At 35.6% G+C, this 16,933-nt stretch overlaps 1 protein-coding gene across 1 annotated transcript in view; it reads left to right on the forward strand.

Moving 5' to 3' along the window:
• Nucleotides 1–1,445: 1,445 nt before the first annotated feature.
• LOC6047306 (protein starmaker) overlaps nucleotides 1,446–16,933 on the forward strand; it is a 40,390-nt gene continuing 24,902 nt past the window's right edge. The window contains exon 1 of the mRNA XM_038260336.1: nucleotides 1,446–2,087. Coding sequence (XP_038116264.1) covers nucleotides 2,043–2,087 — 45 coding nt within the window. The 5' untranslated portion in view covers nucleotides 1,446–2,042. The remainder of the gene's footprint in view (nucleotides 2,088–16,933) is intronic.

The raw sequence follows: 16,933 nt of genomic DNA on the forward strand, positions 1-16,933 counted from the left end.
TTCAATTAAAGCTAATTACAAGCATTTTTAATTGAAATCGAGTGATAAATAGCTCAATGAGAAGTGAGCAAGCAAGTTTCTATCAAAAGTTTTGCAAAAATAGTTGTTTAAATAGTGAAAATCAGCAAATTGGATGGAGTTAGGAGCGAGTGCTTAACCTGCCAAACATACGAGAATTTCCCCTATAAACGTCAAGTGACTCGGCGCGTTTGTTTTTTATAGTGCTTGCGAATTAATTAGATGTTTCGGGATTATTTTTCAAGTGAGTGACAAACAGAACAATGTTGCCGGTAGTTAGAAGTAATTTCATATCTTAAGCGCGTTAAAAACGTTACCGCAGGTGAAAAGATATTGATGGCGACTTTCGTTAAGCAGTTAAGCTCTCATCTTGCGTGTGGATGTGTGTAAAGAAAATGATGAGAAATGGTTTCGCAAAATAGAAATTATGATCAAAACTACATTCAATTCGATCTTTTAACCAGTAAATGGCATAATTTTTGCTGGTAAGTTTATAGCCTAAATAATATTTTGGGAGCTTTAATCGAGCATCAAACTCTTCATATGGCGAAGATAGGTGTTTGATTAGAAAGGGTATATTTCCCCTACAAAGAGACGAGTAACTGTTGTTCCTTTTAATTTCGCTATATATTTTTATATCTTGACAGATACGTATTTTCTCTACCATTTGCAGACGAGGTTTATGGATGTCCCCGAGACCCGGTTTCAACAAAAATGTATGCATTACACTTGAGTGCGCATAACTTTTTGTAGGGTCTTTTAAAAAACGTTATTTAATCCACCTTTAAGGCTAGTATGTAGATCGGAAGGAAAGGGGTCAAGAAAACAGCGATTTCTTGGGGCTTTTCTTCACCCTCTCTGACTTGCTTGCGCTGCCGCTGCTGCCCATTTGATTTTTTTCTTGACCGATTTCTTCCAAAGTGCTTACCTTACATTAGGTGGTTGGTGCCTTCCTCTCATTTATAGAGTGATTCCAATGAGGATTCCAACCCCCCTAAAGTGTCCACATGGTTTATGGATCGCCCCTGACGTGATCGCAGCACCAAAGAGGTCCTAATAAATATAAGTGATGTGTTAAAAAAACAGACTACCTACAGACTTTTTTGTCAAGCTTTTATATACACCGCCGTTGGGAAATAGATTGAGGTTATGTAAATTCAGAGCATTTTTTAAACTGCTGGTAATTTTAGATAGATAAGTCAGATCTTGAAAATTCTTAACATTTTTTTTAATTTTCTCTTCTCTCTGCATTAACAGTGGTGCCAGAGGGCTGAATATTTTGGTTTCATAAACATGGCGGCAGTGCCAGGGGAATGATTTCTTTTTATAATTGTGTCGGAGTTCCCGCCTTACCCCACTGTTCAAAGTTCAAAACAAGCAAAACGTCTTGCACTCAAGTCTGTGCCCGTTTAGATCACATTCACGTGAAACGTCAAAGTGCCGAAAGAAAAATCACCGACCGCATCAGCAGCCTCGCACCGTTTTTAGTCAGTCCCGTCTCGTCAGCGCAAAGCCAGAGTTTAGTAGCAGCTTAGTCAGCCAGTTTAAGCGGAGGAGAGAGATAGAGGGTGTGCGGTTCCATCTCACGCGTGTGTGTCTGTGTGTGAAAATTAATTTAGAGGAAAAAAAGAGGAAAGTTTAGTGCCGCCTTTATTTGGAATTAAATCAGCAAGAGCGGGGGGAAAGCTGCTGCCAACAAGGAGGTGAAAGAAGTTTCGCGATTTTCCGAGGGTTTCTTTCAAAGGGTGGTGGCTCCACAGATTCCGATTATCGCGCTGCCAAAGTCCGTGAACCGTGAAACCGGGGAAGAACGTCAAGAGAAAGGAGTGAAAGATATCGCGTTTTTTTTTTTGCTGCTACTTATTTCGTTCAGCTCGCCGAAATTCGAGAGGAGCTGAGCTGAGTTGAGTGGGGGAAAAGGAACCAGCAGGAATAAAAAGAAGCCGAAAGTTCAAGAGAAGGAGGAAAAGGAATCCACAGAACCAGAACCACCAGCAGCAGCAACCCGAAGAGCAGCCGTCAAAATGGTCATCAAAGTTTACATCAGCGGAATGTCCGGAAGTAAGGAGGTAGGAGAATCGTTCCCGGGGAGAATGGGAGGGAAAAGCAGACACCAAAACGCAACGAATTACAGTTATCTCGTTCGTTAGCTTACTAAATATGGCAACGGAGACCGGTCCCTTTCGTCCAAAACCGACCAGCCAAGCTGGAATCGACTCTCTTCAAATATCACCAAAAGCAAAAAAATGGCAAATCAAACCAACCCATCCGTCTTCTCGGTCTCTCTTTCCGGATGATGTCATATCGCGCGCATCAAACGTCGCTCGTTGTCGTCCGCCGCCGGGGTCACACACAAGTGGCCGCTGGCGTTGCGGTTGGGGGTGGCGGCGTGCGCGCGGTCAGACGGAAAATAGTTCTATTTTTGAGACACACACTTTGCAATCAAAAACGAGCGAGAGATTCTCTTGGCTTGGTGTGATTATTCCGGCGCTTGTTTGCGGGGAGGAGCAGATTGCAAACGCCGATAAGCGAACCGTTTTTTTTCGGGGGGAGCGAGATAACGGATTGGAGCAATGAATTGAGTTGGGCGGAAGTTTAAGTAATATTTGTGTTTGGAGATTCATGAGCAAGCAAAAACAGGGTGCGGTCGGGATTTATTGCAAACATTGAATCGGGTACAAGCGTTTAGTAGTCGGTTCTCCAGGTTTGGATCACGAAGCAGAAAGAAGAGTTTGAAGTTTGTTGCAGGAAGGAAAAATAACATTTGCTAATTGGATGATTCATACATGCTTTTATGTTCAGTTTGATCAATGGAAGCAATCGTAAAAGTGTTTAAGTTTTGTTTAGATCTTTTGAAACATATTTAAAGGTTGATTTTTCGGCCGGAAATGTACCTCAAGTATTGGCAGCTGCCAAAATGACAGGATATGTTTTAGGAACGACATTTTTCCAGCAAAGTTTTTTTTTTAAGATGTCCTGTACACACCACTTCAAACAGATTTCGGTTCTTTGAGGAGACACATTCTGGATAATAACATATTCTGGGATTGTTATATTGTTATTATGAATTCGAGTTAGTAGAATATTATGATTTATAGCATAGCAATTTTTTCCTCTAAATTTATAATCAAACCAGGCCAAACGATTCACGCCAATCTAAATCAGCTTAGACAGTTCTTTCCTGTCGTGATGTGATGCTGGTGTGGTTGCGATTCGAACATCTCAGATGGGCACGAGCTCCGATGATCCTCAACCACAGATTTGCAATATTTTTGTTTTCGCTTCTAAGCGTGTGTTAGTTGTCGAAAAGAACGATCTCGTTCAACGAGTTCGCACCAACACTGTGCGATCCACCCGCGCGACAAAAAATGACGACAGTCGTTATGTTTGCAGAAAAGTAAACATTTCGGGTTTTGGCAGAGGTTGAGACATCTAACGAATACACTTTCTCGAATTTTGCACCACCACCACCTCGCATTTCTCGGCGGTGTCGCGAAATTGAATGAAAAATTATCGAACAGCTTCCAACAACGACAACAGCAACAATTGCGAAAAGAAAGACAGCAAACAAGCGCATGATACGTACGAAATGCTGCACGGCGTGGAATGTGCCAAATTGCTAAATTGAAGTCAACAGCGACTAATTTCCAATGTCCGGTGTGGCGCGGTGGTTGATGCCCCTGAAGTTAAGCGAGGGATTGCATTGCCGGTCGGAATAATCCACAGATTTTTCTTCTTTTTATTCTTTAGCCTTCTCGAGCTTGATTTCCAAATTTGTATGCCCATTGGCTGTATTAGGGGAAATTCTCGTATGTTTAGCAGGTTAAGCACTCGCTCCTATTTCCATCCAATTTGCTGATTTTCGCTATTTAATCAACTAATTTTGCAAAACTTTTGAAAGAAACTTGCTTGCTCACTTCTTATTGAGCTATTTCTCACTCGATTTCAGTTGAAAACGCTTTTCAAAAAATCAAATTATTCGCTCTACAGCATTGCCTTGGCGTTCTCGATTACGAGATTCCTACTCGAAACTAGGTGTCCGAAGGCTTGATTGTTGAGGCAATTGCAAACCTCTTTTTACACCTTAGCTTCCATCCACCCCGGGATTCGAACTGACGACCTTTGGATTGTTGGTCCAACTGCCTACCAGCGACTCCACCAGGACAGGACCCAGGGAGACGACTCCTACACCTGGACTGAGCTAACGACCTAACCTTTTGAGGTTAGTCCGGGGCCAACATTTACTTCCCTTTGGATAAGGGATCATCAATAAATCACGTGGCCACTTTTTTGAAATCGGTTGACGGTTAAAAAATGAATAACACCACTGGTGTGGGTGTAAATCTGAAGTTTATGCAAAAATTGAATGTGTGTGTATTTGCCTCAAAAGGAACATCAGTCCAGACTCGATTATCCGAAGTTTCGATTATCTAGAGGTTTGTACATCAAATTCGAGTTCTGCAACCCCATTTAATTAAAATTTTAAATTTTTCAATTTTTCATCATCGCCATTTTGACCGCCATCTGGGACTTATAAATTCTAAATCACTTAAGTGTAGTTTAAGAGGTCACACTAAAGCTCAAAATCAAAAACAAGACAACGATTTTTTTTCGGATAATCGAGTCTGAACTCTGGATTGTACAGATTCACAAACATTTGATTTTTTTCTGACAGCCTGGCAGCTCTGAATGCTCTGAAAAGGTTACATCTGGACAGGGACCATCCATAAACCACGTGGACACTTTTTTGGAAATCCCAAACCCCCCTCCCCCGTCGTGGACAATTTTCATACAAAAAAACCTTTTTTTGTATGGAGCGTGGACAATCGCCAACAACACCCCCTCAAACAGAAACCGAGCAAAATTTTCACCTCGTTTCAAGCTTATTTTTGATTACTTTGTATACAATTAAGTGTTTTTTTTTGCATGCCAAGGATTGATACCTAAGAGCATGCAATGGCACTGACCTTGTTGCGTGCTCTTCGGTTGACGTCCACGTAAGGAACATCCTGGAAGGAGCGTAACTAACTACATCCGTAGTTCTGTTAGATCATCCGAATTATCTTGATCAGAACAGTATAGCTCTGGTTCCTTGCGAGTGTCCTATTTTCTTACCTCCACGTTGGCTTGGTTTTCATGATGACCTAGCTGGTGGCCTGTGGAAACGGATCGTAAACCACCGCGGGTCAGAGTCGAGACGGCTAAAAGAAAGGGGCGCGACAATGTGGGAAAGGGAAGTAATTTGTGATTGTAGACGGTATTGTTTTGATTCGCAGTATGTTGAGTCAACTGCTGTGGATGTACCTGAAACATCGCACATTGGGGTTTCTCTTCTCTTCATCTCAGCTACCACCTATCTCCTATTTTTATTTTGCTCTTCTGATTTCCAATTCTTCACGGATTCTTCTATTTAATATCCAACATTTGATTTTAATTTTACTAACTTTTGATTCTCTTATCTCTCAAAGCTTTTCCACTCCTTTCTATCAATTGATACTGCTGTAACAAACTTTGTTTTGTTTTTCCTTAAAAATATACTTTTCCTTAATGTACTAGTAATATCAAGTCTATTTATCATTCGCCTAATCTTTTTTGATTTTGTTGCGAATTTATTTATTTTAATAATTCTTTATCTGTCCTATAAATTATCATTACTATAATCTAAGCTTGTTTTGTATCTCTATTTATTAACTATTGTTTAATTTTACATCTAATACATCTAGCTTCTCATTTTTATTCTTCAAAATACGCTCATCATTCTCTTACTATTGATACTTGATTTTTATAAAATAAATTCTCTTTTACTGTCTATTGTTTTCAATCTTCACCCTTTTTCAAACAAGTGAGGTTTAAGCCCTTACTCAATTTATGGAATGGTTAAAGGATTAACACAAATATTACTATTGTATTTTTGGTAAACTTTTATAACATGCTTAGGACCAAAAATTGTAACAAAACACCGCGACTAAAGAAATAGCAACAGATAAACACGACTCAACAATAGGGAAGATTTCAGGAGAAAACAATACACAGTAAATAACAATAAGTTTTTGAATTCAAACTAAAAATAAAACAGTTTTTTGCTTAAATTAAAGTTGATAGGCACACTATAAATGGTTAGGCGCTTATACTTACATCAAACCCGTACGTAATGTACCACCCCCGGCCGAGTTAAAATGCGTAACCGGAAAAGAAGGTGTGCATGCCTGGCACGAACACTCAAAGCGTGTTATAGCGTGTTGCTCGTACTGACTCAGAGCAAGGGTGAGATGTAGGTGTAAGGGCAGTGCGTGTTCGTCGGGAACCTAGTGCATAAGATCGGTCAAGGCCCGTTCTTACACTGAAAATTGCGAATTGCGAATTTACTCAAATAGTTGAACATAACAAAACAGTAGATTTGTTTACAGTTGCTGATTAAACCACGCATGTTTATTTTTCAAAAAAAAAAAATTGTTATTGATTTATTGTTGAAAAATATCATTTCAAACATCAATTATGATGCTTCAGTTATGTACAATTAACTAAACTGTTGATGAATTATAAATTCTTACAGTTTCAACAACTTTCGTACTTTTAACATGAAACAACTTTATTTATACTCAGGATTGAAATACAGTCGACTCTCTGGTTGTCAATATCCAAGGGACCGTCGAGGAAGAGAATCATCAGCTTACAGAACTATGCAAAATGAAGACTCGATTGAAAATATTTTTTTCTGAATACCCAGCTATGGGAGAGAATCATTTCAACGTCCATCAAACAAAAACAAACTAATGTCAAACACCCTTCAAAGCTTCGTTTCGCCAAGAAAAATGTCTATGCAAGCCATGAGAAAGTGAAATTATTGACAACCGGAAGAGATTTTTAAAGCAAACAGAATCCAAGGGACCGTCGAGGAAGAGATCCTTCAAGCAAGGGAAAGTATCGAGGAATGAAGATAATTGAAGTATGTAGATTGAAGGGACTGAAGAATTCATCGATAGATGGAGAATTATTGATATCGAGAAGATCGACAGCCAGAGAGTCGACTGTATATACAATTAGGTTGATTAAAACAAGCATTTATTGTATGTTTAAGAAAAACTTTTGCTTAAATACACAGTTTTCTTCATTTTTGTAAGTTAAAATAACAGGGGTCCATTCTTGGAAAAGTTAGGATTTTCGTTGACCTATATTGGACCGCCCTAATTTTGCTCGAAATTGAGCAGTTCTTCGTTTTATTTTAGTGAAGTTCCTTAAACTTACATTATTTCGACTTACTGAAGTGAAATAATCAGTGATAAAATTATTGGATAGTTAATTCAGTCAAGAAATGGAAATGCTGTTTCGTTGTGAAAATGCTAGTGGCCATTGCTGATTTCTAGAGTAAATTTTCAATTTCAGATGTCTAACTCAAAACACTTATTTTGGCGGAAAGGACACGTCAATATCAGTCAACACTGTTTCAAATGGTGCTGAACATGCCTAATAAAAGATTTGTAGACAAAAACACGCTTTAAATTGTGATTTTATTGAATTTTTCATCAAAAAACCTTCAGAGGGTCCACTTTAGGAAAGGGGTCCACTAAAGGATAACGTACCCTACTTACACCAAAGCAAACCTTTTTGCTACAAATAGACATATGAAATGTATTAGTCACTTAGTACGAAATTCTTAATTTCGGCTTTAAACTGAAAAAAGAACGTAAGTAAATATTGCATACATTTAAATGAGGAATGAAGAAATATCAATAATGCTACTTACCAAGGTTTTATTTATTTAACTACTTTTGGCAACACACATTCATTGCATTTGATTCAATCTTAAAGCATCGTACTCCGATTCATGAAAAAAATATTTTGAGTTTAACTTACCAGTTTATTTAACAGTCCTATTTCAACAACATTTTTAAATAGTAATTATCTTCTTTTATATATTTTGTATATTTTTTTATATTTCCATTCATCTCTATATTTTATGATTGATGATTCTGAAAAAAATAATGGTTCATTAAGATTTTATCCGTCGTAAGCACGAAGCTTTTTGATGGTTAAATTTACTAATTGGAACCACAATAGATATAATATTGTTTAAAAATAAACCCATAGTTACTAAGGCTAATCAAGTATTTTCGTGCAAATGTTGGCCCGCCTCTTCCTTCCACTGCTCCTCTCTTCCCTTAAAACATTTTCATTAAGTCCCCTTGTATCAGAAGTCCTTATTGCGAATGTCCTCGTCTTGCTCCTCATAGTTTATCACCTGCAAGAAAATCATCAACAAACCTACACCCAAAACTGGGCAGCAAGGTCCGAGAGTACAATGGCCTCGAGTTGAGAGAATAGTGGTTCCATTCACGGACACAGAGAACACAGCTTGAGATGAGCGAAAGAACTATTCTCTCGAGGTTCATTTGCAAAAAAAGTTCATCCGTCAAACAAAAAACCAAAAGTGTTGACGACGGGAATCGAACCAGAGACCTTTGACATACTAACCCAATGACTTAACTGCCTCGGCCATCACAGCTTGGTGACTAAGGAGTAGTCAGATGTCGATGTATGACACTTGTTGAGATTTATTGTTTCATTCAACGAATGAACACATTTGTTATGATAAAAGCCTATTTAGGCCGTATGAGGGTTTCCAAAACCATGATAAAACCTGTAAGTTTAAAAATGTTACTAGGGGTGAGTTGGTAGCATTATTCTTTCGATTTTGGCACTCAATAAATTTTGAGGGAACGATTCTCACGACTCTGAATTTTGGGTGTACTTACCAATAGAGGAAAAAATCGGGACGTCAGAAATGAACTCAAATTTCATTTTGTAAGTGGCTTTAACAGTGTGGCCTTGTTTGACAGGTACTTTGTCCCCAGTTTTCTGTGGGAAAGAAAAGGAGGCGAATACTTTGTGAAAATCATACCTGTCAAAATTCCTAGCCTCAAAATTTTGTCGCGTGTTGGTTTTCTCCTCTTATAGAGGATACACCCAAAATTAAAGAACGAGGGGATAGTCCTCACGAAAAGAAACGTGAGGAAATTGCTATTGTGCGAGAGTATAGTCACTCTGTGGTATAGTCCTCTCGCGGAATAGTCCTCTCATTGGAATAGTTCATCCTACTGAATGGCTTATATGGACAAATGACCACCACTCAGTCACCGAACCATGGTGTCCCATACGGCAAAGGCACGGTTCAATGTGCCGAAGGTCTTGGGTTCGAGTCTCGGTACCGGTACTTTTTTTTTGATAGATGAACTTTTTTTGAAGATGAACCCATGAGTAAAGTACTCTCGGTAATTTCGGGATTTATCCTCTCAGTCCGCACACAGTATCATTTTACTACCGAATCGTGCTCTTTATTCTCTCGTATGCCGATGCCCAGTTCTGGGTGTACATAGATACAAAGAAAATATGTGCACATCAATCAATTTGAGCTTCAGGAACAAGTTGTGTATCAAAAGGATTGCTTGCAATTGCTTAGCTTTGTGCCATAATTGATTTTTGTCGTGGGCGAAAACTGGTTCCAAGGGTAAGGGCGAAATAGAGGGGTGAATAGAAAAGGGTCGATTAAAAAAATCCTGTTAAATTTCTGTTAAATTTGCTATATTGGGTTGGACAAACTTTTATATATTAAATCCCAACAATAAATTGTGCAATAATTTCAAAACTGGCTCTGGCCATTTGTTTAAATTTGTTTAGTAATTTCAAGCTATCAATTGTAGATGCAATCAAGAAAGTTAACAACTCTTCTTCTGGTGTCGTGTCCCAACTCCCAATCAATAATTTCAACCTCGTAAAATGCGATTAGATAAAGACATTATCGTTGCCATATGATATATATATGTATATACGCGTAACTTACACCACGGCATGAGGCAATACGACGACCAAAAACGCGTTAACAACATCTACTTAAAATCAAATTATCAAATTTTCTGGGGGGTTTACTTTCTTCACCGGGTGTGAAGAACGAGAAAGCATGAAAGTTGAAAACAACAAAAAAATCACTCGCGTGCAAGAAAGTAGCTTCTCAGTTTAAGTGGCATTGTGTGTGTTTTTTTTTACGAAGAATGTAAGAATAGAAAAGAGAAAACAATAAACACGAGTTAGAAGAAGGAGAAGGTGGTAGTTTAGTGCGAGCAATTTACAAGTGACAAGTGAAAATGTCCCGTTTGTCACATTGCATTAGGGTTTCGCGAGATCGTTTTCAAGGACTTTCGAGAGAGGAAACTGACAGACACGGACGCCCAACAAACTGACTGTTTTGAGCGTTTGTCTTTGTGGATATGTGCAATTTTCGTTTAGATGTATTTTTGTTGGGTTAGGTTTAGTGAGATCGACTAATAAAAATTGGTTTTCTTTCATTCGGATCTCACGGTCGATATTGTTTGAAAACGGTTGATTCAACGTAAATTTGAAGGCTCATTCTACTGAATTTCCTTCGCTCCCACACACAACTGGAGCAATGAGTAACTAGTTGATTGTCAAACGAACGTCCGCGATAAGTCATTCTTTGTGTGACCAGCACATATTTCCTCTGAATCATCCACTCAGCTGCAGCTGGACAATCAACCGTCAATGCCCCGACCGACCGACCGACCGACTGAGCCGCAACCAATTTGCGATGATAATCTATTCTGCATTTTGATTGTCCGAGTTTTAATCATCAAGTGCCTTAATACAATATGGAACAATTCCTTTTTAAAATTGGTTTCGTGCGGTGCCCTACCTGGATATGAAGCTCGATAATTAGTCGTTGGCCAGTTCGTTCCGTTCTGGACCATATCTCTTTGGCGGGAATTTATGCACATGAAATTGTTTGCTACCCATTACCAACTAGAATTACACTCATAGCAAAATGAATCAAACTACCTTACCGTGAGTGTACCTAATACGGGCAAGCAATCGCAAATATGTCGTAAATTGGGTGAAGGTTTGAACTTACTGGTGTTCTCATACATGGTCAGCCACAGCCAAATGGCGCACAAAAATTTAATAAATCGCTGCGTATATACGAGCAGCGTAAACCGGTCGTCTTGGAGCAAGTTTCCTTGTTTGGACAACTTCTTGGGGCACGTCTTCAATCGTACTTTGAGCGAGTGAATTGCTGAACGTGCCAACAAAAACATTCAGGATAGTGATTGTTGACAGGCCGAAGAATGAAGAGACGTTTATCATCGTTTGCCATTATTTGAAGAAAAAACAAAATATCTGGTATTTAAATTACACATTTTTGCATTCATAGGAGTAGAATGGCCCGCCTAAGTAAAATGCATCAAAAACCAAAGTTAAACATACAAAAATATTAATTAAGTGCAGTAGGCTTAAGCTTTGGGATGTTTCCTTCAATGCTTTATGCTTTGTTGATGAAAAAATGGACAGAATGGACTGCATTAGAAAACAAGCCATTTCGTCTAACGGACGTATTAGACTACGACAAACAAACAGACTTTTTGACAGTTTTTTTTATTTTTTTTTATTTATTACTTTTGGCATACTTTTGGCTTTGTTTGCGAGTTTGGCAGACTGTCAAAAACATAAAAGTGCGAGTTTGTTTGTTTGCCATAGTCTAATAGCTCCTTAATACAACATTGAAGGGTGACAAGAAATGACCTTTCTAACATAGTTAGACCACTTTATAAAAAAGTCACTTACCAAAGCAAACATTTTTGAAAATAGTGTTGAAATAAGACAATATTTTTACTAATAAGCATGAAAATAAGTAAAAAATCACTAATGTTGCATTAAACGTGTTTTGTGAAGCTACCATGAGTGGAATAATCCATTTAATTCAAATTTAATGAATTTGATTGTTTTTATAAGGCAAGAAATGGCTGGCCCTTTCTGTCCCAAAATGGATTTTAATGTAACACTTCCACCACCAAGCTGCTAAATGATTATTGAAGGTTCCATTCATGTTTGTTCACCTTGAGAATTATTCCCGGTAACATTCTAAGAACCTCAAAATGAACAGAATGTGTGTGGTTATGTACAGAAATTTTCATTTTTGCTCATAATTCGAATATAAAAATGGTAGAACTTCTTACATTTATAACATCGTGCGTTTTTTTAAAATAGAGCAATTCTCTACGAAATCGGTCTGTTTTTTTTTGAATTTTAATTTTTGTGTTTTTTAAACCGATTGAAACTATTTTGGTTTTGGTCGATTTGGTGGCTTTGGCAAAGTTGTAGGTTTGGATAAGGACAACACTGAAAAAAAGTGATACACGGTACATTTTTTGGTGATTTTTAATTTTACTTTTCGTCACTAAAACTTGATTTGCAAAAAAACATTTTTTTTTATATGTTTTAGGGGACATGAAACGCCAACTTTTCAGAAATTTCAAGAAAAACAAAAGAAAATTGATGTTTTCCAAGTCTCACTCAAACAACCCACCATTTTCTAATGTCGATATATCAGCAACGAATGGTCCAATTTTCAATGTTAATACATGAAACATTCGTGAAATTTTCCGATCTTTTTTGTTTATTTTTTTTTTTAATCAAGACTAGAGGGTGACGATCCTCAAGATTTCCAATTTCCCGGGAATCGAGAGTTGAATTTGGATATTTCCCGGGAATTCCCGGGACCCGGGAGTGTTTTTAACTATGCCAATAGTGCCAATAATGTATAAAGAAAAGTTATAAATATGTTTCTTTTCAATGAATTCAGTTACGATTTATTCATACTTATTCTATGAAACGATAATTAGTAGCCTCATTATTTTTGGAAACTAGGTCTGATCTACCTTTTAATTTTTTCCTGAATCTGCAAATACAACTTATTATTAGATTTTTGTGAAGTAAAAAAAATAGCTAATATAATTTCCCAATATCGGGATTTTTGCAATTTGATAAATAGCGTCTCAAAACAACAATTCCAGAGTTTTTTTAAAGGACCAATAAACTGTTGTCTTTCATATGTTTATAGCACCTAATAAAAAAAACTCTAGATTTTAAAATTAATTTTTTTTAAGGTCAACTAAAAATATTCATTGACATGGTGTCGATCCAAATCCCAAAATAAAATTCCCTGACTTTTCCCTGACCTCTCCAGACCACCATTTTTTGTTTATTTTCTATTTTTTTCTAACATATTGTTTGGAGCATTTTTATGGTTTCATGCATTTTCCTTTTTGATTATTGCAAATTGAAGATATTGAAAAAAATCAATAACTTTTTTATTTTATTTTTTAACGCTGGATTCTGCAAAAAACTTATTTTTTTAAAATTTGGTAAATCATTTTTTTCCAATCGAACATCCAAAATGAGCAACCATAAAATTGTCGTATGTTTATTATCAGGTGATGCCATTTTAAATATTGCCCTTTACAAAAAATCTAGAGTTTTTTTTAATGGGTCCTATAACCATATGAAACACAAAAGCTTACAGGACCTTTAAAAAACTCTAGAAATAATTAATAATTACAATTGTTGCAAATTTCAAATTGCGATTAGTGAGTTTCACTTCATTTCCTAAAGAAAATTTAAAGTTAAAAATTTTCAAAAAAATTATTGCCTTTTGTGGAATTTTCAAACGAATTAGGCCGATGCCATTTTGATTGTGTTTTTATTAAAAAAAACTAAAGGTTTTGAAGACAAAAACTTAAAAAAATATGTAATTTTGTAGAACCTTAAGAAAGATTAAAACAAAACTGAAAAACTAAGAAAAATATACAATTAAATGTAGATTTTTCAAGTACATGCTTACGGTTTTAAAAAGATCTAGGTCTTTTTCAACAATGATTGTATTTAAAGTAAACGGTTTTCTGGATATTTGAAGAAAACATCTTCTTAAATAATTTTACAAAAAAAATATTTTAGCTATAAAATTAAAAAAAAATGGTTTCTACCTTGACCAGAGCCTACAGACGATCATTCACACGATTAATACATTTTATAAAAATAAAAACAAAATACAACCTGCTCGAACTTTTCAAAACGTCATTGTTAATCAATCTTAGATATTTGGGTGATTTGGAATAGATTCCAAATTTAAGCTCGATCTGACCACGGGAACTCCGCCTTGTAACCCCTTGAATGTTGTTTGGGGAAAATATGTGAAATGTAGTTGTACAATCCCTATGAAATCTCGGATGCTGGAAACAACTTTTCCGAAGAGACCATATTTTATAAATTCTTGAACTCTCAAATTCCTTTATTCAGAATTGTTACGGAGAAATCGAAAAAAAAGCCGCGCAATCCCAAAACTCAATCCGCACAAAATCCGCGTCATTTAAAGAAAAATAATTTTGTGACAAACATGATACAAAAGAGTTTCATAATAAATTCAATTTTGTAATCTCAGAACGAAGAATCTTGAAACGCTGAAAATGTATTTTTGCTAGGATTAGGTTAACTAGAGGAAAAAGCCAAAACAAACTTTTTGGCAAAAAAAAAAATAAAAAATTTCAACATTTAGAAATTTAGATCTAAAAACTCAATGAAATCTTAATAAAATTTAAAAATTGTAATAAATTCTCGATAAGAGGTTTTAAATTTAAGATACAGTTCATGCTCGATGATCTTACCAAAGCGTCATTTATAAAAATTTAAGTATTTAAGAATTTAAGAATTTAAGAATTTAAGAATTTAAGAATTTAAGAATTTAAGAATTTAAGAATTTAAGAATTTAAGAATTTAAGAATTTAAGAATTTAAGAATTTAAGAATTTAAGAATTTAAGAATTTAAGAATTTAAGAATTTAAGAATTTAAGAATTTAAGAATTTAAGAATTTAAGAATTTAAGAATTTAAGAATTTAAGAATTTAAGAATTTAAGAATTTAAGAATTTAAGAATTTAAGAATTTAAGAATTTAAGAATTTAAGAATTTAAGAATTTAAGAATTTAAGAATTTAAGAATTTAAGAATTTAAGAATTTAAGAATTTAAGAATTTAAGAATTTAAGAATTTAAGAATTTAAGAATTTAAGAATTTAAGAATTTAAGAATTTAAGAATTTAAGAATTTAAGAATTTAAGAATTTAAGAATTTAAGAATTTAAGAATTTAAGAATTTAAGAATTTAAGAATTTAAGAATTTAAGAATTTAAGAATTTAAGAATTTAAGAATTTAAGAATTTAAGAATTTAAGAATTTAAGAATTTAAGAATTTAAGGGGTTACATACATGTAGAAAATCACAAAATTTCATATTACAAAAAATTTATTAAATCCACTTAAAAGATGATTTTCAATCACTCCTGAAAGTTTCATGAAGATATTTCATGATTTAACTGAGTTAGAGCCGATTTAGGCTCAGAATTTTGCCATGCGCATAGCCAACTGTCTAACTTTCTGAGCGTTTTTCTCTGAACACCAAGTTGATTTACGGGTGCCACGATATCTCGAGATGGGACGGACCAAATTGGCTGAAATTTTGGGTGAAGACTCTCAAGACATATCTCGTGAGACCGGCTCCATGGCTTAATGGTTACGGCTTCTGCCTCACAAGCAGAAGGTTCAGGGATCAAATTCCGGTCGGTACCTTTGAAATTTGGAATCAGGAATTTGAACTTTGAATATGAACAAAAACGAAAATGAATCAGGTGGGATTCGAACTCACATCTTTGGATTGGTGGTCTGGAACGCTAAGCAGTCAGCCATCAGCAGGTTTACACTCAAGCAGTGAATTGATCCGTAGTGTTGTTGAAACATGTTATCTTCTCATATTAAATACGCGCTGATCCCTGATTTGCCTGAGGGGATTGGAAGTCTAAATATAGATCGAGTTTCCTTCAGATGCTTGCTTCTATGTTTAGGCGGGGCCGAACAATGCCCAGCGACCTCGGAATTGGACCGCAAGGAGCTCTGTCATTCTGAAACGGGTCGTTGGAAGCAGCGCGAGGGCTATCACCACCTAATACCCGGGGCTGAGATAAGCTGTATCAGCATTCGGCATATACAAAGTCTGATACAAACTATACTTTCCCATAATTTCGCTACCGATTAGCGGGTATTGGATTGGACCACACACACACACACACAGACTCTCAAGACATATCTCGTGTGCATGACGAAGCCCGATTTTGAAATTTAGAATTATCAAAAAATACAAAAATCAAAAACTGGCGATTTTTTATATGTAAAACAGAAATTATTTTTATCTTTTTTAAAAATAAACACCTTTGAAAATCGACCTTCGTCATGCACACGGAACCGGTTTAACGAGTCTTCACCAAAATTTTGAGCCGATTTGGTCGAAGCAATGTTGAGATATCGTGGCACCCGTTTTTTGAAACTGCTAACTTCAAATAGCTATATCTCGGCAACGGTACAACCAAATGGCTTCAAATTTGTTTTGTTAGTAGATGAAAATGTATATTTTAATGCCCTGAAAACAGATTTTGAAAAAAGTTTAAGTGTGTGCTCAAACCAACCTCTGAAATTTAAGCCGATTTACATGTATGTGAATTTAAGAATTCAAAAATAATATTTTTTTTTTGTTCTCTTGATTGTTTTTATTTTATTTTTGATTTTTGAATATTGATATCTTTGATTTTAGTTTTCAGATTTTGTTTAGTTTATATATTTTTTGTTACATCCAAATGTCTGTATCTTCAGGAAAAGTTTGAAATATGATTAAGATTCACAAGATTAAAAATGAATGTATCCAGTATAAAAGAACAATAAATAAGGGTTAAAAACATTACTCAAAACTTTAAAGAAATTAAATATTCAGAGTCAGTAGGTTTAAAAATGAGTTGAGTGTAGTCCGTAACAACCCTGTTTTGCCATAATTTTTTGTATTATTTCTTTAATTCTTGAATTTAACTCTTAAATTTTTAATTCCATTTCACCATCACTATTTTGCTTACATTTTAGATTACACCAAATAAGACTACTTTGGATCATTTTTAAATCATAGTTCAGTTTAATTTTGAGAAAAATAAAAATTTAGATAACGAATACTAAAGTGAAATTATGGAAAATTTTCCAGCC

This window comes from Culex quinquefasciatus, chromosome 3 (genome assembly GCF_015732765.1).
Source record: "Culex quinquefasciatus strain JHB chromosome 3, VPISU_Cqui_1.0_pri_paternal, whole genome shotgun sequence".
Classification (NCBI taxonomy): Eukaryota; Metazoa; Arthropoda; class Insecta; order Diptera; family Culicidae; genus Culex; species Culex quinquefasciatus.